The 24,964-nt window shown below is 41.7% G+C and overlaps 1 protein-coding gene across 3 annotated transcripts in view; it reads left to right on the plus strand.

Moving 5' to 3' along the window:
- Positions 1-24,964, plus strand: part of tmem196 (transmembrane protein 196) — a 59,278-nt gene that overhangs the window by 27,673 nt on the left and 6,641 nt on the right. The window contains exon 4 of one of the 3 annotated variants that reach the window (XM_087986835.1): positions 22,357-22,495. The exons of the other annotated variants lie outside the window; for them this stretch is intronic. Within the exon in view, the coding sequence (XP_087842961.1) occupies positions 22,357-22,365 (9 nt within the window). The 3' untranslated portion in view covers positions 22,366-22,495. Of the gene's footprint in view, positions 1-22,356; positions 22,496-24,964 lie in introns of those variants that run through there. 3 annotated transcript variants of the gene reach the window in all.

Genomic DNA, 24,964 nt, shown 5'->3' on the forward strand with positions numbered 1-24,964 from the left:
GAATAAGACTTACCATTTACAGCTGAGATGAATAGAAATGGCATCTCAAAGGGTTTTGAATGTTTGGAATTTTCTCAAGAGATCAGTGGCTGCCCATTCATTGAGTAGTGTAATGAAACAGATTGATGGATTTTTTGTGAATAAAGTGATCATTACAGTCATATAGCTGATTAGTCTCTTAATATTTAGTAACTGAACTACAACTCATCATAGGATAATGGAATGGAATTCTTGCTGCTAGCTAAAATGTAGGAGTCTTACATGAGATATGTGAGAGCAGCATTCACCAAATTCATGAGCATCACTATCAAGATTATTCCCTGTTCATAATTACATCTATTCTGTCTCTAAATGGTGAATCTTACTTACAGGATAACTGTTGTGGCAATGGAAAACATTACACAGGTACATTAGATGGTAATCTATTGTGGATTTCAACTATAATAAGAAAGGTTTGGGGGGATAGGGGCCAGGAGCAGGCAGATGGGACTAGCTTGGTTTACATTCATGGACTGGTTGGGATGACTGTTTTTATGCTGTAAGTCTCTAGTCAATTTTGCAACTGAAATGAATATTTATTGTTTATTTTAGAAAATGAGTGTGAGTACAAAACTTTTGTTTCTGTATAATAGCCTGACATTATTTTTCAATTAACAAGGCTTTTTTAGGGAAAGCTTGGTAGATTTCCTCTACACTTTGTGTGAAAATGTGTGTTCTCCCATCATTTAAAGATTGGCTCAATCTACTGTGAAGGTTTTGCATCCTTGATGTGGACTCCCCCACAAATGGAGTTTGTTTCTCTCCATTCACCCAAACAAGTCCTTTTATCATCTAAAAATATCAATCGAGTCACCCCTAAGCTTTCCATAATGAAGAGAATTCATACCCGGTCTTGGCAATCTATCCTCATAATTTAACCCTTTTATTCTTGGACTTCAACTCAGTTTGCAATTTTGAATACTTTTTTAATTATCTGCACACCAACTTGAGACGAGATTGTATGATGTTAAGTTTGTGAACTGTTATTAAAGTAGAATGTGTTATACTTAACTTTGGCTGACACAGTCCAATGGACTGTATTGATGCAGTATTCATGACATGTCTCTTTACATTTAGTTTAAAAAGCTTCCTCTAAGCAGAATTCTAATTTTAATGGATGTTTCTTTTAATGGGTTTTCCTGCAACCAGTGCCAAATGACAGCACATCATCTGATGTTGTCACTGGATCTATTTCCCATCCCTATCTCTCCATTGCTGATATTGAGTGAATGTGCCATTCTGCCGATCTGCAAAACATGCTTGTCTGCTACTGTCAATATGGCTATGATTACAAATTATACCTGGTTTTCTATTGTTGACTCTTCTCCTGTAATGAGAGGAGGGAGAGTGTGAAAAGTACAATGTGTGTTCAGGATGGTATAAGAATATTTAGATGACTCACTTGTGAAGGATAGGTGTGAGGAGGCATTAGAGTCAGGGTGAGCATGAGTGTTAGCCACAAAATGGAGATTTGAGGAGATATCTAGAGGCAAGGGAATGTATGGAACTGCAAGGTATGTTGATCAGGAGAATGCTGTGCAAGGGAATACTGGGGAGCTGAGGTAGTGATGGTTGCCAGCTGAAAGTCAGCTTGCCTGAATGAACGACATTGTTTACTTTTCTGTGACACTTAATGCTAAATCCAGGCCTTTGGCACCAGACCCCTGATACAAATGCTGGTACTTCCAAACACATTCTCTTCATTGGGCTCACTGGCCTTTGCCTGTCATCCTGAGGGAAGGACATTTCTTTCTTAATTCCTCGTGGCTCCATCTTTGCTGTCAAGAAAGAGTCAAGAGCTAAGGCAGGAAGAATGGGGAATTGAGTGTTGGGGAGGAGAGTGGCACTATTAGCCTGGGGGAGGGGGTGTGATGCGAGTGGTTGAAGCTGTCCTCCACAGCTTTCCCCTGTCTTCCTCACATTCTGCATATTTCTGTACACCTCGCCTGCAGAATCTCCTGCACTGTTCAAAGATATCAGACCTTTGTGCTCCACATGTCATCTCCTTCAATATTCATTATTTCTAAACTTATTAAAATCTTGTATATCCTGCAGACTTTTAAAGTTCTAATGCTTATTTCTCAATTTTACAAGAACATTTGTATTACTGTGACGTTTTTGATCTACCATCCTTAACAACACTTTCTCTTTTCCTTGACCTCAGCTAGATCATTTCAAAACTTGCCTTATTCCAATTTGGTACCCTCACGCATTTTGAAAAACCTAAAAATGTATTGATTCAGCTCCTTCGGACTTAGCAATTTCAGAAACTAGACCTATGATCCCAGACCCAAGGAACGTTGGAGTTTGATAGCCCATTATCATTAGAAACAAAATGTTAGATAAGAAAATCCTGCTCTAACCCCTAATTGCACAACTGACCACCAGTCAATTAAACAACCCACTTCCTGAGCTCGTCCTCGACCCCTGAATAACCCTAACTTGGGCAATAACTCTGTCTGAACCCCCATTCCATCCACTAACCCCAGATGCCACTCCTGACCCAACCCAACCACTTATCCAATTCACGTTGACTAGCTCCCCACCATCTGACTGTCCCTCACATCTAGTTCTGACTAGGCCCTGATCTGACAACTCCTTTTAACCTGACCCAAATACCTTAGCCCACTCATCCACATGCCCACCTCAAACACCAGATACCCTGTACACCTTCCACACTACCCTCCTACCACCTCACTCACCTGTCTCCCTCCCTATTTACCACCCTACACATCTATTATCTAAACAACTTCCACCCTTTCCACTGGCCTCACCCACCTCACAGTCAAGCCATTTATTTATTCACCCACTTACTAACATTCACATTAGACATTTAAACTTAAGTCAAGAAGGGTGGGGGAGGTTGTCTTCTGAGCTGATTGTCCTTGCATGCTGAGAGAGCTCTTCTACATCATGAATAGGAGGTTAGGCCTGAAAAAAAAATGTTTGCAGATAAGTGGGCAGCTTTCACTCTGCTCAGCATTATACACAATGGTTACAATACTGATCACAAGATTTTGACCATTATTTTGCTGTTTACAAATTGAAAATGTCCGATCATCCATACTGAATTCATCTTCTAGGTCTATTATGTTGCTTCAGCAGGACGTAGCGACATCACTCCCTTTACCAGAAAGCAGTGCAATTCAGGCTTTTCTGGGCAGGGGCTGAAATGTGGCCTGTGGAGGCCATGTATGTGACCAGATACAGGGAAAAATGGGTAAATGGATTCTTGTCAGGTTCTACCTGCCCAATCACAGGCTAACTCTCACCAGCATTAGTTGCTGATAAGCTCACGAGTTATGTTTTGTGACCCTATCAGGAGGACTTGTGAGGAGGAAGCAACATGAGGTAGTAATGCTGCAGTAAGGACTGTGTGCTCAGAGACAGGCACTCAGCTCGTGGACGAGACAAGGCTGGATCTCCGGGCTTTTTGTCTGCTGTCATAGCACTCAATAGCTCAGCCTACTTGGATGTTCGAGGCATCCCTGTCCTGTGGTACCCTGTCTTTTTGCACCTTGGCCTCAGCCAGAGATACGGGGCTCACAGTGCTTGTGTCTTGCTGTGCTGTGCTGTGCTGTACAGACATAAGGCCAGGGAGCTTCTCACAGTTGTCATTGTTATTTATTCCAATCCACGAAAATTTGAGGCTGTGTTCACTTAGAAGTACCTGGCATCACACACTTCATCTGCTTATAAATAAAGGTTACTGGTTCCTGGTGAGATAATGCCACAAATGTGGCGGTCTGATCCAGGATCATAACATAATTTGGGAACTCAATGAACATATGAATATCCACAGAAAAATACAATCACTGAGAGTTGCCAAGGTTAAGGATGGTTAAGGTTTTCATGATGAATTTTACTGTATGTATTGAAAACAAAAATGGCTTTGCCAGTTGCTGTGACATTTCTGGGGAGGCAAGGTTGATCCCTCAATGATTTACAAATATAATCCAACGGTAGGCTAATATCATTGGCAGAGAAAGGTGGATATTGAATTAAAAGCAGATTCTCAGAAAGCAGATATAATTCAGTTAATAGCATCTGAGATTGGAAGAAAACGAGTCTCAATCAGGTGGAAGGTAGATGAATTGACTGGAATTCAGTTATGGATGAAGCAGCTTGGAATAGAAATGGACATTTGATTAGATTCCTTACAGTGTGGAAACAGGCCCTTTGGCCCAACAAGTCCACACCAAACAGTAACCCACCCAGTCCCATTTCTCTCTGGCTAATGCAGCTAACACTACAGGCAATTTAACATGACCAATTCACCTCTTTGGACTGAGGGAGGAAACCAGAGCACCCAGAGAAAATCCACACGGACACGGGGAGAATGTGCAAACTCCACACAGACAGTTGCTCAAGGCTGGAATTGAACCTGGGACCCTGGTGTGGTGAAGCAGCAATGCTAACCACTGAGCCACTGTGCAGGGACTTGAACTTGAACGATAAATCCAATGCTTGAATATAACTTTCAGAGAGAGGTTGACAAGTGAGGAAGAAGGTAAAGAGAGAGGAAAAAACTTCAAAGAAAGGAAGAAATCTGAAAGCATGAATTTGTTAAAGAAAAACTAAAGTTATATTGTTGATGTCTGCTTTGTTCCTCAAATCTGGAACAAGTTTTCTGTTTTTCAGAACTCAAACTCCAGCAGAACAGTTTTTGGATATATATCGTTTGTCCCACAGTCTCACTAGATAGCTGAAATCCCTTATCCTTCACAGTTTCCTGATTGAGGGTGGAATTGGTTGCCCCCATATCTGTCATAAATAGGATTGACAATCCAGCTATCTGCAGGGTAATGTTGGGTTCCTGCTGAGGAGTCGTGCTGACAACTGGGAGGTTACTGTTCAGGAATCAGGTGAATGGATTGTTAGATGTGAAATGAGACCGGGGCCGCAGCTCCAGGCCTGGATAGTCAGGTTCTGGGTGAAGTGGGCATTCAGCCTTCCAGTGACCAGGCCTTCCACAGTTGAAACACTGGCCTGGCTGCCTCACTGGGAATTAGCCCCGTCTCCTTCTTATCCAAGGTGCATCAGGGGACACCCCCAGTATCCCCCTCCAAGGTCCTCGTGGGGAGTGGTGGCTTGGTGGGTGTCACTGGACAGGCATCTGGGCGAGAGTTTGTGCCCGGGGGTATCCTGGTTCCATTAAAATTTGTTAGTACCGACTGGGGTTGCTGAACAAACTCCGTTTTTGGGTGAGATTTGGAGCGTGGTTTGGGGTCATTCTGGACTTCCCAATAATACATAGGGGCTCTTCTCATCTGGGACCTGGTGTTTTCAGACCAGTCCATGTTGTTCATGCGTATCATGTCAGCAAGCCTTGAGAGGACACTTTGTAGAATCATTGAGTTAAACAAAGGTGAGTCCTTCCCAGAGTTAAAAACTTGATCCCCAGCAAAGGTCCTATAGCAGGCAATAAATCTCTCCAAGAAGTCTCCCCTGGACTCTCCCACCTTGGGTCTGCAGTCAAGGACCTTGCTAATGTTAGCAGGCTGTTGTAGGGTGCATTCTAATGGCTGGAGAATTTGATTCACTTGAGTGTTGTCTTTGAATCTGACACTTAAATCCTCGTAGGTGAGGATTGGCCCCTTTCTATCACTCTCACCCATCTGCTCCTGCCATTTAGTTACTTCTTCTGGTGACAAAGTCATGCAGCAAATTACAAACAGATCACGGGGTGTCGCATTGTATATTTGAATGGTGCGCCAGACGTACTGAGTGAATTGGGCAGGCTTATCTTTATGGTTTGGCGCCTGGTTCATAATCATGATCATCTCTTGGGGTTTCCACGGGATATAAACTCCGATAGTGGGCGGCTCATCTTCCTCAGGATTCAGCAACTGCCTGTTGAGGAACATAGTTTTGAGGGTGACATGGAGATGGTGAACTCCCGTGCAGAGATTGAAGGGTGCCGCAGATTTCCTAGCGTGCATTTTAACCTGGTCGGCTATGCAAGATCTCTTGGGATTCGGGTACGGTGGCGGAGAGGGGTTCGGGGTGTTTCAGCTGGTGGTCTTGGCGCACTGGGATAGCATCCCCATTCTTCCTCTATCTCAGTGTCATTCCCTGCCAGAGTCATTATGCCAGATCTGAGCTCAGGATCGCGAGAAGTGCATTTGTGCTCTTTGCAGTGCTATCGCTTTAACCCCTCTAGTTTACTGTCCTCAGCTTTAGCCTCTTTGCACTGTTTGTCCTGTTCCCTTTCTCGCCTACCATCCACCCATTCACATTCCACCTTTAGTGCTTCCCAGCCCTTCGGAGTCCCATCTGCTGTGAACAACTCAATCTCCCTGTTGCAGGCATTACTTCTCCAGCTGGCTAGCAAGGTGTCCTGCCCTTTATTATCAGCCCTCTCCTTCCTTAATATATCCTTAATTGCCCTCTCCTTAATGATGGATTTCCACCTTTTACCACAATTTCTCTTCCAGATCAAGTTCACCGCTTGCTCACAGGCACCCACATCCCAAGATCACCCCAGAGGCCAAATCTTGTGCCCTAATCTTTGTTCAGTGCTGCACTTAATTTTTGGAAGACCTTTTCCTGATCAGGGAAGTTTTTGCATGTGCTTTGAAAGGTGCAGCGGTGGGGGATCCCCTTATCAGGCACATCTAGTGATTGTCCCATTTTACTACTCTGCTCTACTATAAACAAATTTCCACCGGCCGTGTTAGTAGCATGGGATGAGAAATTTACTGAGCCTGCTCTCTTTTCTATAAACCAATTTCCACCAGCCAAATCCAAAGAGGCAATTTCCAAACCAGAATTCGCACAATATAGAGTAGCCAATGTCACCCCGCAGCAGTTTAGAGCAACTGGACAACTTTCCTACCTTACAAGCTGAGTCCGGGTGGTTTGTGCGACCTCATCAAGGTGCCAGTTCCACGGGGTGATGGACAGATCATCTGGCTGAACACAACGAGCAGTCTGGGTTAAAACAGCCCGGGATGCCCTTACCGCTCGGTTTTGCCCAATTCAGATTTTCATGCAGCTTACTCAGCCCCGTAAGACGTTCCCTATGTTGAGGTCCAAGTTGCGGCATTAAATGTTGATGTCTGTTCCACAAATCCGGATGACACAGGTTTTCTGTACAACAGCAGTAGCTATATTATCGGACAGCTGGCGAGAGATTCAAAGCGTCTCCAAAGTAGCCAAGTGTCTACTTGTAGTGACTCTTCTTCACGAATCTCTGCCTTACACACAGACAGTATATTTTATAGGAATTAAACAAAGGTATATCAGTCACATGGGTGATTGTCATTACATAGCTTAAAGTAGGTAATTATGAATTTACAAAGCTTGATGAATGTCGATGTCCTATGATAACGTGTGAATGGATTACAGAAACTAATTATCGTATTGCTCATGATTATGTGTTGATGGAAAGACATTAAGGCAGAAGGGTTCTTCCATCAGTAAATGGGGAATTCACATACCTATGAAGGGCTTTTGCCCGAAACGGCGATTTTCCTGCTGCTCGGATGCTGCCTGACCTACTGTGCTTTTCCAGCACCACTCTGATCTAAACTCTGGTTTCCTGCATCTACAGTCCTCACATTTGCCTCATTCACATACCTATGCTAATAGGGAGGGGAAGAAAGACAATGGGAGTGAGAGGCATTTTAACAGGGTTGTGGCCAAGGCTATCAGTCTTGTCTGGAAAGAACAAATTCCTCTGTCTGGGGCTATGGGGGAATCCACATATGTGTGGCTCCAATAGGTTCTATTTCTAAGATACAGTCAGCCTCCCCGCTACTGAGTTGTTCTGTCTGGATTGTAAGAATACAGGCCTTCAGTTGATACTGCAGTAAATCTTTTGGCCGGGGGATGTTTAACCCTTAAGTCCCCAATGTGTCCTGAAAGAGAAGCAAAGCATGGAACTGACCCCTCTGTGGCTTTTTAACTTCCTCATTATGATTTATGGGAACTTGGTCCAGTCAATGCAAATTATGATAAAAAGAAAAGAAATGTTGTTAGAAAACTACTATGTTTCCATCGACATAAGAGAGAGCATGTCGAAACAAATTGTTGGAAGTGAAACGGCAAACCAATGGGAGTAATAGTAACACTTTAGGATTTGTTAGTAAAGGAAATGAGTTTTAAAACAATGGAAATGGTGCACATGAAATGGTGTCCCTCAGAGGCAAATAGAAAGAGGGATGTGTCTCAGGGTAGTCAAGAAAATTCTTCTTTGAATACTGCTACAATAAATCAGTTTATTGGAGATTATAGGGATTTTGTTTCTAAGGTTGAAGTGATCCCTTATTCTTCCAACAACAGAAATAACAGATTAATATTTTGAGAGCTACTGAAGCAAATCAGTCATTGATGGTTGCTGATGTTACAATTTGTCTTCCAGTTGGTTTGGTATAAGATAAATTATGAATAAGGGATCCTTACGGGATTATTGCACCTCTTCCCTTGTACAAAGTTAATTTATGAAGAGACTTATTGAACCAAATGTTTACTGTGGGAATTATTCGCAGATTACCTGTTGAGGGAGTGGATTTTATACTCAGTAATGATTTGGCAAGTTTGAAAATCTTGGCATCTCTGAAAATTGAAAGAGAGCCAGATGAGATGAGAGAGATGGAGATTTTACAGGAGATATATCCTAGACTCTCCCCACTTGTGCAGTTGGCATAGTCTAAAATGGAAAAATAACATGCCCAGGACCAAGAAAAGTTAATGTCTGATATGCAAGAATGTCCATGGCAGCATCAGGAACAAGGCTGTATTTTAATAAAACCTAATGAGTTGAGAGAACCAAGCATCCCATATGAAAGATGAATTTGCTAATGGAAAATGCAAGCTGGTGACAACATTTGAGTATCTGTCACTGCAAGTAAAACACTTGGATGTGAACTTGAAGTAAATTGAACAGGAATAGGAACTCAATTAAAACCTGATGACCTTCAAGTATCAGAGATCTTCATGAAGTATGATGGAAAATGCCTTGAGCAGGAAATGGAATTGCTGATGAATCAGAAAGGTTGCTTGAATGTAGAATTTAAAGCCCAGACTGACCCAGCTCTCAAGTGGAGCTTTGTCTTCAAAGAACAAAGAGAGTTTAGAACTCCGATGCAATATGGAGAATAAAAATAGAAAATGTTGGTGAAACTCACCGGGTTTGGCACCATCTGTGGAAAGAAAAACAGAGTTAACACGTTGAAAGAGAGGGGGTGGAATCTTATATGGGTCTGCACAATAGCGACACTGGTGAGATTTGAGGCAGAATTGTGTCAGAATTCTGGCGAGGCTTATCTTGTTGTCGGGAGCATCTTGCTTCATTGCTTTTGCATTTCTCAAGTTGTGAGTGAGTTTCTCAGTAGGATGCAGCAAGTTGCCAATTAAGGGGGATTCTAACTTGTTAAAGTGGCAACATTCAGGTTCCTAACATCATTCATATTGAACAAACTAAACATTGAGAATTCTCATCGTGGAGGTCAAGTGGGCACCTGACGCTTTCAGCTAGCTCCTGGCTGCAGAGTCTCCATGTTGCCCAACATCAAACAACTCCTCAGCTCTTGACCCACAGGCACCAAACGCATGTACCCCACCACCTAAGAGACACAGGGAGAATGTGCAAACTCTACAAAGACAGTTGCCCAAGGGTGGGATTGAACCCGGGTCCCTGGCGCTGTGAGACAACAGTGCTAACTACTGAACCACTGAATGAGAGAAAGGAAGAGATTGGGAGAGATAACATGGATGGCACAGCTGTCAGTGTTGGTACAGGCAGTGGAAAGGTGGTGAAATGTTCCGAGTGAGTGAGTAGGCAGTGCAGAGACCATGCAGGATTGGTACTGTGGGAGGTTGTGTTTGGGGTTGGGAACACGAGTAGATAAGGAAAGGTGTTGCAGGCAATAGTGAGAATGGCAGTGCCTGAGCTTTGGTGGGAAGTGGATGCACTGGCAGAGATAGAGTGAGTGGGAGGTAAGAGAGAGGAGTGTGGCACTTACCGTGGCAGAGAGGAAAAAGTAATTGACCTTCTTACGGCACTATGGTTGTTCCTTTGCACCATGGAGACCACACTGCCCTGGATAGTGACCTTTGACCAGACTCCCAGAGTCTGGTATTATGATCGTTTCTGCCAGTCCTCTGGGAAGAAATCATGCCTCCTCTGGATCACTCTGCCCAGGAGGACCTCCAGATCCCTTTGGTGTATTGGGGCACCGTTTTCCCATTCTCTGAATCTTGGAAATGTATGTCAGCACCAAGGTTCAGATGGGTGCATAGCAGCCTTTTATATATGGCTCACACTCATTGGATGCCCATCTTTTGGCAAATATCTGCTGCTTGGTGAGCTATTCTGGGAATGGTGCATGGTAAGTTGGAGATAAGATCATATGAGAAGGAGGTCATGGGATGGATAGGTCGTTAATGTGGTGAGTTTGTTATGATATGGCCGTGCAATGAAAAAACCTCCAAAACCCTAGCACAATTAATGCTTGGCTGAAAAAGGGTGAGGTTCCACCTAATGTTAACTCACCTTCTGGACAAGTCATATTGGACTCAAAATATTAACTCTGTTCCTGTCTTCCCAGATTCTGTCAAGCCTGCTGAGTTTCTCCAGTACTTTCTGTTTTTATTTCCGATTTCCAGCATCACAGTACTTTGCTTTTATATATGAAAGATGAGATACGTGGTATGGAAGAGCAGGTCTGACTTTAAAAGCAGCAATGGAAAGTTTCAAGGAAATTATTGTAATTACCAATGGAGAAGATTACTTCTTGCAGAAGAGCAAGATATGGTTAAAACTAGTTATATTCAATGCGGTTTGAACGACATTGTCAGAAGATAAAGCTAAGTTTTGTCATTTCAGCTCAGGAGAAGCTCTAAAAGCTTTGGAGTCTCAGTGCAGCTAGGAAACAGGATGAAAGAAGCCTATAAGCCTTTCTGGCTTTCAACAACTGAGCAAGATTAGAACTCAGAGAAATGCAGAGGCAGTACCTGCTTAGTGAAGCAAGCTTAGTGTGAAAAGTTGAAATTTTGCTTAGGACTAGGAGTATCCAGAAGAACCTCAATTATCCGAATGAGATAGGCAGGCACTATTTCGTTCGGATAATTGATTATTTGGTTAATTAATTCAATGCCTCTCCTCTGGGACATGGAGTTTTCTGAAGTTTCCTTTTCCTTTGCTCCCTCTCTCTGTCTCAGGGTTTGTTTCTGACCAGACACACACTTGTGTATAAGGGACCTACAGCATTGCTGAAGCCTCCACCCTCCTCACCACCTCCCCCACTCCCCACCCCCCGCACTCCCCACCAATCTGTTCAATAGGATTGACACAGCAAGTACTTGCTAAGTCCGCTCCCCGTTCAGGAGTCTAGGCAGCAGCACACCACGCAGGAGTCCCCGCCCTCCCAGCCATGTTCAACCCAACTCAACAATTTTGAGTTTCAAAATAGCACACATACACAACTTTTTACTGCAGTTTTTTGACAAGTTCCACCTTTGTCCTGTGCAGGGCAATTTTGGAGAGTTTATCTGGGGAAGAGGTGTTTAGGGTGGAACTCCAGGGAAAGTATGGGGAGAGAGAGAGGGTCGGGCGGTCAGTCACTTGGAGATAGTGCCTGGGCTCCCATCAATGTCCAGGACTGTTCTCGACAGCATTTCAGTAAGCTGAGTTCATTTTTAATCATTGTAAAACAAAAGCTGTGATCAGTGTTGGAAACACTTCTTTGATATAATGTTTCTATCGTGACCTTGAGCTCTTCTTCAGATAATCCGAAATTTGGATAATTAATATACGGATAATCGAGGTTCCTCTGTTTCCTGAATCCCGAAGGGCAGCGCCTCAATTGGGAGAGTGAATCATTGAAGCATTCTATGAGATCATGGCTTCTGAAGGCATTCCAATGCTGTGTCTTCAAGAATGGAGAATTGCAATCTCTTGTACGTTTTAAAAGAGATTTGTTGACCCACTGTGCCGTGAAGATCTGGGGGACGGTGTGTGGGGGATAGGAGCTGAGGGAGCTACGGGCTCTGTCTGGATTTCGTTTGCTTTCTGATGTGTTCTGTGGGCTGTTCAACCACAGTATCAATTCCTCATGTTTACCTCAGGTGAATACTAATAGATTTTTTGAATAAAAGTGGTAAAGATATTGTAGATTTGTAGATTGAACTTTGTATAGTAAAGTTTATTTTCATGCTTACCAAACCCACGCTACTATCTAAACATTTAAGGGCAGCAAATACATGGGAACACCACCACCTGCAAGTTCCCTTCCAAGCCCCTCCCCAATTTACCTTGGAAATATATCACTATTCCTTCAGTGTTATTGGATGAAAATCCTGTAATTCCCTGCCTAAGGGCACTGTAGATCTACCTACTATACAGTTCTGCAGCAGTTCAAGAAGGCAGCTCATCATCATCTTCTAGAGGGCAACTAGAGGCGGGCAATAAATCCCAGCCTAGCCACATCCATGAGTGAAGAAAAATAAATAAGTAAAAGCTGTACAACATGGGCTAAATGAGCTCCTAGTCAGATTTATGCTCCTCACTGGGAAGAGGTCCTGCCTTCGAGAGCTGGTACTAATCTGATCAGCTGCCAGCTACAGCACTCTTTGCAGCATGAGAGCTCCTTAGTGGACACTGCTGGTACTGCAAGCAAGCTGAGGAAGGAGGCTCACAGGACTCCAGAGGAAGTTAAGTCTATGGAAATTGGACAGGAGCCCCTTCCCTTGGCTTAGGCGCTAGACAAGATTGTTGGGCTTCATACTATGGGAAGGAGGAACTGTCCTCTTTGGGGATTGCCCCGGATGGGCAAAAAGCACACCAAATTATGTCACACTTCTTTTCTTCCGAGCATTTTAAACACTTTGAGGAAAACAGTTTGCTCTGCAACCAAGCTGGATTTATCCTTAATAATTTATTTACAAGTAGTAAGTGGGCAGCTTATTTCAGCACCTGTCCAACTTCCATACTGTTGGATGAGTTGGAGACTGGATGCGAAGGTGAGCCATCCACCCCTGCCCAAAGTATCAGATAAGGGTGTGTAATATTCAGCCTGTTTATAGTTTTGTTTTAAGAAATAGATTACTGTTCCTTAGCAGACTGGTCCAGAATAATAACAGATTATTAACTTGCCTAAAAGCGCACCAGTGAAATGTATATATAGTGTCTCAATGTTGTAAAACATTCCAGGATATTTTATGGGAGCATTGTCAAACAATATTTGACTTCAAGCCACATTGGGGCCATTATGACAGGTAACCACAGTCTGGATCAAAAGTAAGCTTCAAAGTGTTTCTTAAAGGTGGGAAGTGAGGTCATGTGGGGCAGAGGATTAGTATGTATTCCAAAGATAGGGTCTTGTCAGCTGCAAGATACGACTGCTAGGTGTGGAGCAATGACACTCAGAGTTGACCAGGGGCAGGAGGCATTGTAAATCAGTGAGCACAATTTTGATGGATGACTGGGACTTGGTTTGAGTTAGAACAGAGATAACAGAGCTTTTAAAGATGCTAAATCAATGGTGGGAGATGGGTGGTGGTGTCAACATGGGAGATAGTCCAGAAATGTATTTGAGCTGTCAATTTTGGAGGTGACAAAATAAATGTGGATTTCATTTGTAGATAAGCTAAAAAAAATCTAAGCAGTTGGATGTTCAGGTTAGAAATGGCAGTCCCATAGGAAAACTGCTGTAAAAAGAAAAGTAGTCCTTGGAAATGAACAAACTGATCATAGTGAAGCATTGTCATGAGATTTAAGAGACAAGAATTCATCATTCAGAAGGTTTCCTGGTTTTTCCTTCTGATGTTTTAGGTATGGCATAAACATGTGGTTGGAAATTCATCCTAGTCAAATTTGATGCCAGTGTTGCCAACAATCTAGCTGAATCTTAAATTATTGTCAGGGAGAAGGATTCATTCAGTGGCTAGGAAAAGTATTTGTGGCAAAGTGTGAAGAAAATGGTCAAAGCTTATGACAGAAAAAATGCTGAGGTTAGCAGTGCTCACAATTAATCACATGGAAACCGAACACCAAATTCTAGCAACTGCACATGCATAGTTAAACGCAGAAATCCAGAAGTTGTTGTCCATTTGTCTTGCCATCCAAATCTTCGCATTTGGTGGCATCTCACTGAATAACCCATAGATGGAATTAAAATTACCAGAAAAAAAAGATTTATTTCTACCAATGTAAGTAATCTTTTAATGGTGTGCTAAATGTTAATTACTCACAAGCAACCAGGCTAGCATTGAAATTAAGTTTTAAGTATGTGCAGTCTCTTTTGTTTAGATTTTAACTATAATTGGAAATGTTTAAAAGAAGTTTATTTTAAAAAGTTTATTTTTATTTTATTTTCCTGTTTCTTTTTTACATTTCTCTAAATCCAGTCATTTATTCCATCTGTTTGTTATGGTTTCTGCACTTGATTTGACATTGAATTTCATATTCTAATTGGTGCTCCTTAGTTTAAACTCTGCACTGTTCATCAGCAAATCTTCAATTTGCTTGTGCCTGCGGTTATGATCTTTTAGATTAGATTAGATTACATTACAGTGTGGAAACAGGCCCTTCGGCCCAACATGTCCACACCGACCCGCCGAAGCGAAACCCACCCATACCCCTACATTTACCCCTTACCTAACACTACGGGCAATTTAGCATGGCCAATTCACCTGACCCTGCACATCTTTTGGACTGTGGGAGGAAACCGGAGCACCCGGAGGAAACCCACGCAGACACGGGGAGAACGTGCAAACTCCACACAGTCAGTCGCCTGAGGCGGGAATTGAACCCGGGTCTCAGGCGCTGTGAGGCAGCAGTGCTAACCACTGTGCCACCGTGCCGCCCTAAGAGATGCGACTGCAGAGATAGTAGATGCATTGTTATAATCTTCCAAAATTATTTAGATTCCAATTTGGCAAATTTTTGGAAACAACTTACTTAAACAGCTTTATTCAAAAAAGGAGACGTAAAGCAGAAAACCAAAGCCTGCTATCCTAACAGCTGTCAAACAGAAATCACTAAAATCCATTAATAAGGAGTTTATAGCAGGATACTTAGAAAATCATTATATGATCAGGTAGATTCAATATGGCTTCATAAAAGGATAAAAGGGAGCTTCTGGATGTACTTAATGTGAATTTCCAAAAGTTTTTAGTATGATGCCCCATTATGTTACTACACAAGATGAGGATGTGTGGTATAACATATTGGCATCATTAGGGATTGGTTAGCTAATTAGAATCAGAATGTTATGACCAGATGATGGGAGCAGTACACTGTTTTCTCTAGATGCAATACCCCATCAGTCACGGCAGAAGTTCAGTTGGTTTATTCAGTTCCTGTAATTGCCAATTAAACATTTTCTTTGTGTTAGACGTAAGCCAAAAACAAAGTTATTAATTTATTGTAAAATAAAATTTATTCCATTAAAATGCAAAATCAGTTGACATACACAGTGTATAATATGAAAATATAAATGTTTAACCCTCAATGTAATCCATACACACAATTACACAGTCATTCACTCCAGGAGAAAAAGAGAAAACAAATTTCTGTCATTAGAAATTCACTTTGAGAAAGAGAGAAACTTGTTTTCTCAGTAAGCCTTAGTCTTTGAAGGCTAAAGATGAAGATGTGGAAATTTCAGATGGTTCTTGGTCTGACATTCTCAAATGTGCAGACAGATGTCACCAACATAGACAGATGTCTCCTATGCTCAGGAAACACAGTATTGAGAAGTCTTCAGATGCTCTTCAAGAGAGCAATCAAGATTCACACTAGATTCACCACAAAGCTGCTTCAGAAAGAGGAGACACGAATAGAATGGTTCCTTTCTTTCAGCAAGCCCAACTGACTGAAAACAAAACCATCTTCAATGCTGCAAACACTGTTCAAGCAGAACAGCAATAAAATCTTTTAAAAAGTCAGGTATTTCCCTGAAGTGAGTTCAAGCCACCAAGATCAGTAATTAACTGGAACCATGTGGTGTCTAAGAAATGCCTTGTTAATAAAGTTTTAGCATCCTTCACTGACATCTTTATCAAAACAATTCCACCTATCCTCAATCCTTCATAGTCACGTTCACAAAAAAGTTAAACATAAATCTAACATAACAAGAGAGTTGAAATAAATGGATCATTATTAGGTTTGCAAACTGTACCTGGTGGATTTCCAGAGGGCTCAGTGCTGGGCCTCAACTATATTTAGATGATTTAGATGCAGATAATGAACATACAGTTTGCCATTGTCACCAAGATAATTAAGGAGGTTGTCAAGAGGAGGCAGAGAGTCTGCAAAGGGATGTAGAGAGCTTGAGTGGAAACAAAATGACAGGTGGAGTATAGTGTGGAAAATATGAGCTTGATCACTTTAGCAGGAAGGCTAGAAAAGCAGCATAATGTTTAAATGGGGAGAGATTTCAGAATTCAGTGGTACAGAAGGATTTGATTGTGCTGGTATATATTTGCATAAAGTTTTTATGAAGGTTCAGCAATTGACTTGGAGGGCAGATGGAAAGTTGGTGTTTATTGCTATAGGGATGGAATATAAAAATATCAAAGTTTTACTGCAATTAGTGAAATCCCATCTGGTATACTATGTACAGTTTTAGTTTCATCATTGACAAAAAGGATTAGGAGCAATTCAGAAAAGCTTCTCTTGACTCATTCCTGGATGAAGAGTTTACCTTATATAAAAGATTGAAGAGCTTCAAGAATGAGGCATGATTTTGTGAAAACATTTAGGATCCTGAGTAGACTTGTAAGGGTGGATGACAGTTCTTTTTGTGAAGGAGAGTAAAATTTTGGGACACAGTTTAAGAATTAGAGGTCTCCCTTTTAAGACAAAGGTGAGGAGAACATTTTTTTCTCTGGGAGGGAGAGTCATTAGTATGTAGAATTTTCTTCCCGGAAAGCAGAGGAGCTGGGTCATTAAAGGCAAAGTCAGAAAAGCGTTTGGTTATGAAGCTCAGTCAGGAAAGTGGAATTGAGACCACCACCAGATTGGTCAGAATCTTAGTGAATAGTAGAGAACCTGTAAAGAGTCAAAAAGACCATCTCAGCTACTAAGTCCTGTACTCCTATATGAAGGAGGTAGTTATTCACCCTGCTTGCCCAAGTCCCAATGCTTTGTAACACTTTCATTTTTTTGGCTAGTTTATAGTAAACTAGAAAACAGAGTTCTGTAGGATAGTAAATTAGAAAACAGAGTTCTGTAGGCATCTGCATGTCCTTATTACAGCAGACACTACTTGTTTACCTTGAGAGAGCAAATTCTTTCCATTATATTCCACTCTTGCTTAGTTGACAGCCACATTTCTCTTAGTCCTACTCATTTTTTACAAAAAATTCTTGGGATGGGAACCTCATTTACAAAACCAGCATTTATAGGCCATCCTTTATTGGTCTTGAGAAGGTGATGGTGAGTTGCGTTCTTGAGCCACTGTGGTTTATGTGGTTTTGGTACAACCTACAGTGCTGATAGCAAGGTAATTTCAGGATGTTGATCACGCAATAGTGAAAGAAAGGCAATACACTCCCAAGTCAGGCTTGTTTGTGGCTTGGAGGGAAATGGTCAGATGATGTTGTTCCCATGCATTTGCTTTCTGCCTATGGCCTCCTAGTTGGTGGACGTCAGGTGTTTGGAAGATGCTGTTGAAGGAGTCTTGACAGGTAGCTGTGCTGCATCTTGTGTATGAAGCACACTGTTGCAACTGGGCATCTGTGGTGTCTTCCCATGACATAATTTGAATCCCATAGTTTATTTCCCACATTCTGAACATTGCAACGCATGCTCTTCACAAGTTTCCTTGCCTGTATATTTAACATCAGTCACTTCACTTGATACCTTTTGTGTCCATACCAGCTGACATCATGTTCCTTTGACAGAGCCTTTCCACTTTTTCTAACCTTTCAATTATGTGTTACTCATAAATTCCCATTTGTTAACCATTTGGTTGAACACTTTTAAAAATTTTTTATCACATTAATCTCTATTTCTACCTTATCCTTGCACTTCTCAATTGCTTTCATTTTCATCTACCTCCATTCCATCTGAGGATTGACTTTAAGATTCTGGCATAGACTTCAAAAAGTTCCATTGGCCTAATCATCATAGAATAAGCGTTCAGCTGATTAAAGATTTGATCAATACCCATAAAAAAGTCACTTAGCAATTATTTTATTAGCAGAGGATTTTAATTAAACAAAGGGAGTGCAGTTGTTGTAAAAACTCATGACTATAAGCATTTTCGATGTATTTACATCAGATTAGATTTATTGTTCTAGAATTGATCTTAATGATGAAGTAGGCCACAAGTGGCATCTTTCCTACCTCATTACTCACCGGGATTAAATTAACCCTTTTTTTTAAAAGCTAGGGCTTCAAATTAACATCCATTATGAATAGAGTAAATTGATGAGAGCACAATCTTTAGAGTTCAGATCTTCACAAAATGGCATGACTTTATAACTTACACTGTACTGCTGATTTCTGTCATTGGTGCCTAAATTTCCATGTCTCTCAGACCCAAAACCTATTGGGAAAGAAGTGAGGTCAGCAGCTAAATATACCTAGCTCCATACATACAAACAAAGAAGGACACCACTTTGACTGGGACAACACACACATCCTAGGACAGGCAAAACAAAGATACATATGAGAATTCTTAGAGCCATGGCATTCTAACCAGAACTCCATCAATAAACACATCAACGTAGGACCCATCTACCTTCCCTTGAAAAAGAGAACAGGAAATGACATCACCCACGTTAAGAAACCAAGATCCATAAATAGAGAGGCAGGACATACCACCAGGGCTTCACCGGAGACTCTCACTGATGATGTTACCTAGTCATAGTGACAAAATATCTGAAAACAAACCTTCCAGCTCAGCGAGCTAACTTACATACATACCTAGCTCCAAAATTACATTGGCTGAGAATTTCCATTACTTCCCAACGTGTGGCAAGAGATTAAGTTAAAGTTAAACCTGAATCATTAACTGTTCTATCTAAATGTCCACTGTGGATACTGCTTACTTTGTGAATTATTTATTACAGATCTCCAACCTATAGTTTTCCTTTATACATAACCCTTATCTGTGTGTCACAGAAACACTGGGAAAGGCATGATGTTGAATTTAGGCATACTGTCTTTCTCACATGAGCATTTAAGTGACTTCCAGTAGGTTTTACAATTCCATAAAAGAAGTGGTAAAAGAATACACAGACAGGTGAAACAAAACCAGAGTTATAATCTAAGCAGTAACTGGCAATAATTCCCACTTAGATTATTTTGTGAAGTCATGAATCTGATGTGGCCATGCATGTGACAAAGCCGCTGCTGTGACTTTGAGTTGATTCCATTTGTTGGAATTAGATCCAAACAAGAGTATACCCTATACAGAAACAGTGGTTTTTATGCAAAGGACATTTTTAACCCACTTATTGTGAAAAACAATTCACATCCCTTCAGCTTTTTCTAAAACGTAACGACTCTGACCATTGACTTTCTTTCAACTCGCAAATCAGAATTGGCGATAAAACCAGTGCGCAAATAGAATATTTAGAAATTGCTATTATTAAATGTGTAAATAACCTAACAATATTTAATTCAGAAACATTTATCATCTTGCATTGCAAATTAATAGGCTGTTGAGAAAAGGTCATTTATCCCTCTCAAGTTTGACTCTTCAGTATGCTTACTTCTCTAGTTCAGCACCATATTGCGAGTTTTATTTTTCTCAAAATATTTTAGCAGCTCCCATTTGCAATATCAGTTTTAAATGCTGCTTAGATTGCTTTAATTTGCATTCTTTGGTCCTTTACTTCCTGCTTTGCTGCAAAAGAAGCAAGGATGAAATGAGGAAAATCTTTTTCAGTCAGTGGGTAGCTAGTGACTGAAAATGCAGTAATTTAAAATAGTTCAGTTGAGGTATTCAAGAAGGCATTGGATAAAAATAACATGCAAGGGTGTGGGGAAAAGGCACGCGATAATAATGCTGGTGTAGGCACTGGACCAAACAGCCTCTGTCTATGGCATAACAGTTCTGTGATTTTTAATTTAATATTGTGGGCTTACCTCATCCAGACAACTTAATCTTTTATGCATGTGAGAGAGGAGCATCTTCTCTCCCAATGGCAACCAGCTCTCAATCCAACACACCACCTTAATTCTAGGCGAGAGAACTTGAACTTTTCTTGCAGACCCCTTCTAGTTATGTTTCTAATCAAATTGCTCAATGATGTTATGACACACTTCTGGACTAGCTGGGATTTGAACCTGAGTTATTATCCATTATCACCCACATTACCATCTAATCTCGGCCTCATTAATATGCAGGCTTCATTCTCCCATCATACAGATAGAAACTTGACACCAAGAATTCCCAGCACGTAAATCCAAATGGGTAGCTGACAATTCCTGTTCGCCTCCTGCTTCTCTAACTTCCATCTCCACCGGACATGCCAGCATCTCTGCTTCATCATGCCGCATCTCCAGATCACTTTCAATGCAGTTCTAGACTTCAGTGAACTTTGGAATGTACCAGCACCTTTCAGTGCAACGCTGCTGCAAAGATACTTGGTGCTGATGGACAGGAACCCAGCTCACAGGCTGGACAAAGTTCCACCTCAGGACTTCCTGCTCACTGTCTTAGTGCTCACTCACTTCAAGCATACTCACAGCATTCCTGCCTTGCTTTGATTTGTCTTGCTTTGCCTTGTTTCCACCTATATTTTAGTGTGTTGCCACTTTAGCCGCACCTTAAATGCTCACAGTACTTCTGCCGTGCCTTGTATTTTAGAGCACAACAAAGCCAAGCAGTTTGCCAAGCAGTTTGTCACTGGTCATCAGTCAAGTAGGCAGACCTTTCGCTGAATGGCACAGTGCTACATTAATCTCACACCCAGACCTTGTGACAGACTTAGAGATGTTGTTCACACTGTGCATCAATCAAGTGGTCATGTTTCAAGATCTGAGGGGTGTAGTCCTTTATCAAGCCCAGGGAGACAGCTTCAGGCAGGGAGTCCAAGTACAGAATGTCAAGGGCATTCTGCAATATCAGTTCATGGGCTTGGACAGAATCAGAGCAGAGTGGTCAGCGTCAGGGAATCCACACCTCTTCAGGCCACAAAGTGGACTAGGGTCAGCCCTGTGGCTCCAGTGTAACTAGTCCAGGGAATCACGGAAATGACGTCGGGGAGCTGTACAGAATCAGGTCAGGAGTTTGTCGCTTATCAACTGCAGCAAGTGGGAGACTTGGGCTAGCATTAGATGTGAGGGAGATGGTAGGTAGTTAATTAGGTGAATTTAGAACTATTGTATGAAACAACTCACCAGGCCTGACAGAGAGAAGGACGTCTATGTTAAGGGACAGATGTCACGATGGCTGAGATAAGCCTTTATAGTGAAGGCTTGAGCAAGCGAAGAAATGTAAGGAAGGTGTGGGAAGGCTGCCCTTTGTTCTGTAACTCTTATCTGAAAGTATTGCTGGAGGAGATGAGTATCCATAAGGATGTGCTGTTTCCTCAGGACAAGAGAAAGAGATCGGTGTCCCTGAGGGAATAGGCGTGACTGGAAATGGTGCTGTGTGCAACAGGAATGAGATGTCAAGGACCTGGATAAAGTGTCTGAAAGATTTAAGCCTCCACTTTCTGACCTCCTCTGCATTTTTATGCACAGCATTCCTCCAACCAACACACTTTGCTATTCCACGCATTTATTTCTTTCTAGGAATCTCCTCAAATCTCCCACTGAATAACTAAGTCGAGTGTGTGGTGCTGGAAAAGCACAGCCAGTCAGGCAGCATCCAAGGAGTAGGAGAATCGATGTTTCAGGCAAAAACCCTTCATCAGCACCACACTCTCAACACTGATGTTCCGCATCTGCAGTCCTCACTTTCTCCCTCTGAATAACTAACTCTGATTCTCATAATAACTTTAGCTCGTATGCATTCCTCATAGTCACCATGCTGCCACCCACCCCATAAATGTTCTCATTTCATCCTGACAGCCAGCTTCCAACTGCTTTCATTGCTCTCTGCTTTTCTCAAGATGGGGAAGAGATCACACAACTCTAGAGAGAGGAGCGAGCCAGCACTTGATTCGCAGTGCTAGTCACCTTGACCACATTGCAGGAAGTGAGTTTGGAGACTGACAGAGTGGTGCTGACATTTGACATTACCAGTGGAGAGATTACTATTATTCACAGAGCTGGTAACAGAATTAGATATGATGCTGCCATTCGTTTTGAACAGTTTTAATCACTCATGGAACTTAGGGTCTATACAATGAAGACTGTTAACTTTTTCCCATTGGCCAGTTTTAATCAATGTCCATCACTTCCCACAGATACTTTAAGACTGTCAGAGAATCTGGAACAGTAAGAGGCCAAGGACTCCTTCGTGGACAGTGAACACTCTGTGATTCACTGACAGGCCTGCACCGTTGACCAGCTCAGGTCTGTGCATCTCCATGGGAAGTATCATCAGAGAAAACAAGGCTGCCACATGGTGAGGAAAACAATACATGGGGGCAGTAGCAAATGCTGAAAACAGGGACAGTAGTGGAGAATACATTTCAAAGAGCGCAGGATGCTACAGTGCTCAGGTGAATGCATTTTGGAGGCCTTCATCAATGGGGATCTCCTGGAACAGAAAAGTGAAATGTTTGTACTTCTTCAGTATTTCCAGATGTAATGCAAACCATATGGTAGAAATTGGAGGAGTCCATTGCAAACCACAATAGTATAATGTCTCAGACATTTGCACTGCTGTCAATATTTGTGAAAAGAATGACTACCTGAATGGGAATTGGATGTGATTGGGAACCAACCCCTTCTTGTTTCTGACCTGCACATTCTAACTGGCACTTTACACATCATACACCAAAGCCTTACCTTGGTAGCTTCACTGACATGCAGCCAAATGGTCCCTAGCTTTAACAATTAAAGAAATATAGCTGGGAATGAGAAGGAAGATAGAGATGGGAACATGGCCAAGGGACACCTGTCAAGGTGTTGCGACTCCTCATTTCCTGTCTCCTCATCTCCAGATAGAGCCACACTTCTGTCACCTTTATCAATGACCAAGACCACCCATGCAAAGGTGCAGAAGGGAAGGTTTTAGCAAAACTCTCAAGAGCTCCAAAACAAAGAGGATGTCCACCATAGGCATCTTTTCTATCAACACAGAGGGACTAATGCCTTGTCTCGTGCTCTTTTGAAGTTATTGGGATTGTGCCACCTGTGGTAACAATAAGAGGATGAAAAAGAAGTAACTGTTGCACAAGTGGGCTCACAAGTATGTACAGCAGTGTTCATGGATTTATATTTATGCTTATTTCAATAAACAACTTTGGCCTCGATTTTCACCACACCAAAGAGTCTTTCTATCATATAAAAATAGGCAGAAGAGCCTAAAAGTTGCAAGTCCAAGCCTAACACATCATTTGTCACTTTCACAGGGCCAGACATGGCTCTGGTGGGATTTGCACGTGCACAGTTCACAGAATAAGCTGGCTATTTAAATCATCAGCTGCCAACACTGAAGGGGGGTTTTGATAACTTTGGAGTGTGAAACCTGAAGTGTGAACTTTGTGCGTTTCTTTGGCTAGCCAGTGATACTCTTTTGGAGGCATAAGGTACCCTTTGGACCTGGTCCTGGGACTGCTCTGGTGAAGATGAGATGCCATTTGCTGGAGGTATGGTACCTTTCGCTCGAGGTCAAGTGCTCTTTGGTGTGAATCATGTACTTCACATGGTAGGTAAAGTGCCCTTTAGAATTGTCAAAAGTAGTTGTACAGGTATGTAAAAAGTGTATAAAGCCATTACTATCAAGCACATTGAAACTGTCAAAGGATGTTTCAAGAGGTCACATCAAAAGGAGCTATCAAGAAGACCTGTCAAAAGTGTCAAAGAGATCTGTCAAAAGGATCTGCCAAGAAGAGCTGACAGAAGTGTCAAACATATCTATCAAAAGAACCTGTCAAAAGGGTCAAGAAGATGTATGAAAGGGAACTGTTAAGCTGGCAAGGAATTTTTAAATCTTCAACAGTAGATTTTTGAGAAAAAAATGTTTCAGTTGTTAAAAAATTATTGCTTGGTATTTCACTGTTTGTTTACATGTATCTTAGGGCCTCCATCACTTGATTATTGTGGCACGACAGTATTCAAAACCATCCATTGTCACAGTAGGGTGTCTGCCAGTTCACAGTCTAATTAACATCTGTAATTGATTTTAAACTGTTGAGGGTCTGTGAGTTCCAATTCTTGTTTTAAATAAGGGCTTGTGGTCTTAATGAAACATTTTGTGTGAAAGGTTTTATTTAATTAAAAGAATGTCAAGGTAATAAATGCTTTGTATTTTTGTGAATGCAAATTTTTATTCCAATATAGTGAAGCATGCAATAAATACCTTGAGCATTATAGTGTGTAAAAAAATAATCTCTGCATAGATCCTGAGGTGTATCCATGGTAGATGTTGTGTGAGATGATGTATGTAAAAACTAGGCAGAGCTGAAACAACTCAAGATTAGGTAACTTTAGATGGTTAGATAATGGGTGTCCATAGAGTTCTGTAGGAAGGAGGCTTTGTTCCAGGACACTGCATATGTCAGAAACAACTCATTGCAAAAGTCTAGAACTCATGATGGACTTTTGCTTGAGAAACGGGTCTTCTATTTAAATACCTTGTATTGGTGGTATTGGTTGTTTTGAGGTGGACCTCAGTCCATTCCATCTTCTGAAGTAGCACGCAGCTTTGTTGAAGCCAGCTGCTGTTTCTTTTTGCTGCTCCCACAGCTAATTCTGCTGTACATGTTAGCATGGCTCCTCATGCTGCTGGAGTTGTTCCTCATCTGAGATCCATGTTACAGCTGCATGATTCGCTCCCGCACTGCAGTGAAGGCTGGTAACAGGGAACAACTCATCACAGTGGATAAAGTACATGGTTTGAAGTCA

This window comes from Chiloscyllium plagiosum, unplaced genomic scaffold (genome assembly GCF_037043375.1).
Source record: "Chiloscyllium plagiosum isolate Xiang-an unplaced genomic scaffold, Cpla_swu_hap1 HiC_scaffold_5, whole genome shotgun sequence".
NCBI lineage: Eukaryota > Metazoa > Chordata > Chondrichthyes > Orectolobiformes > Hemiscylliidae > Chiloscyllium > Chiloscyllium plagiosum.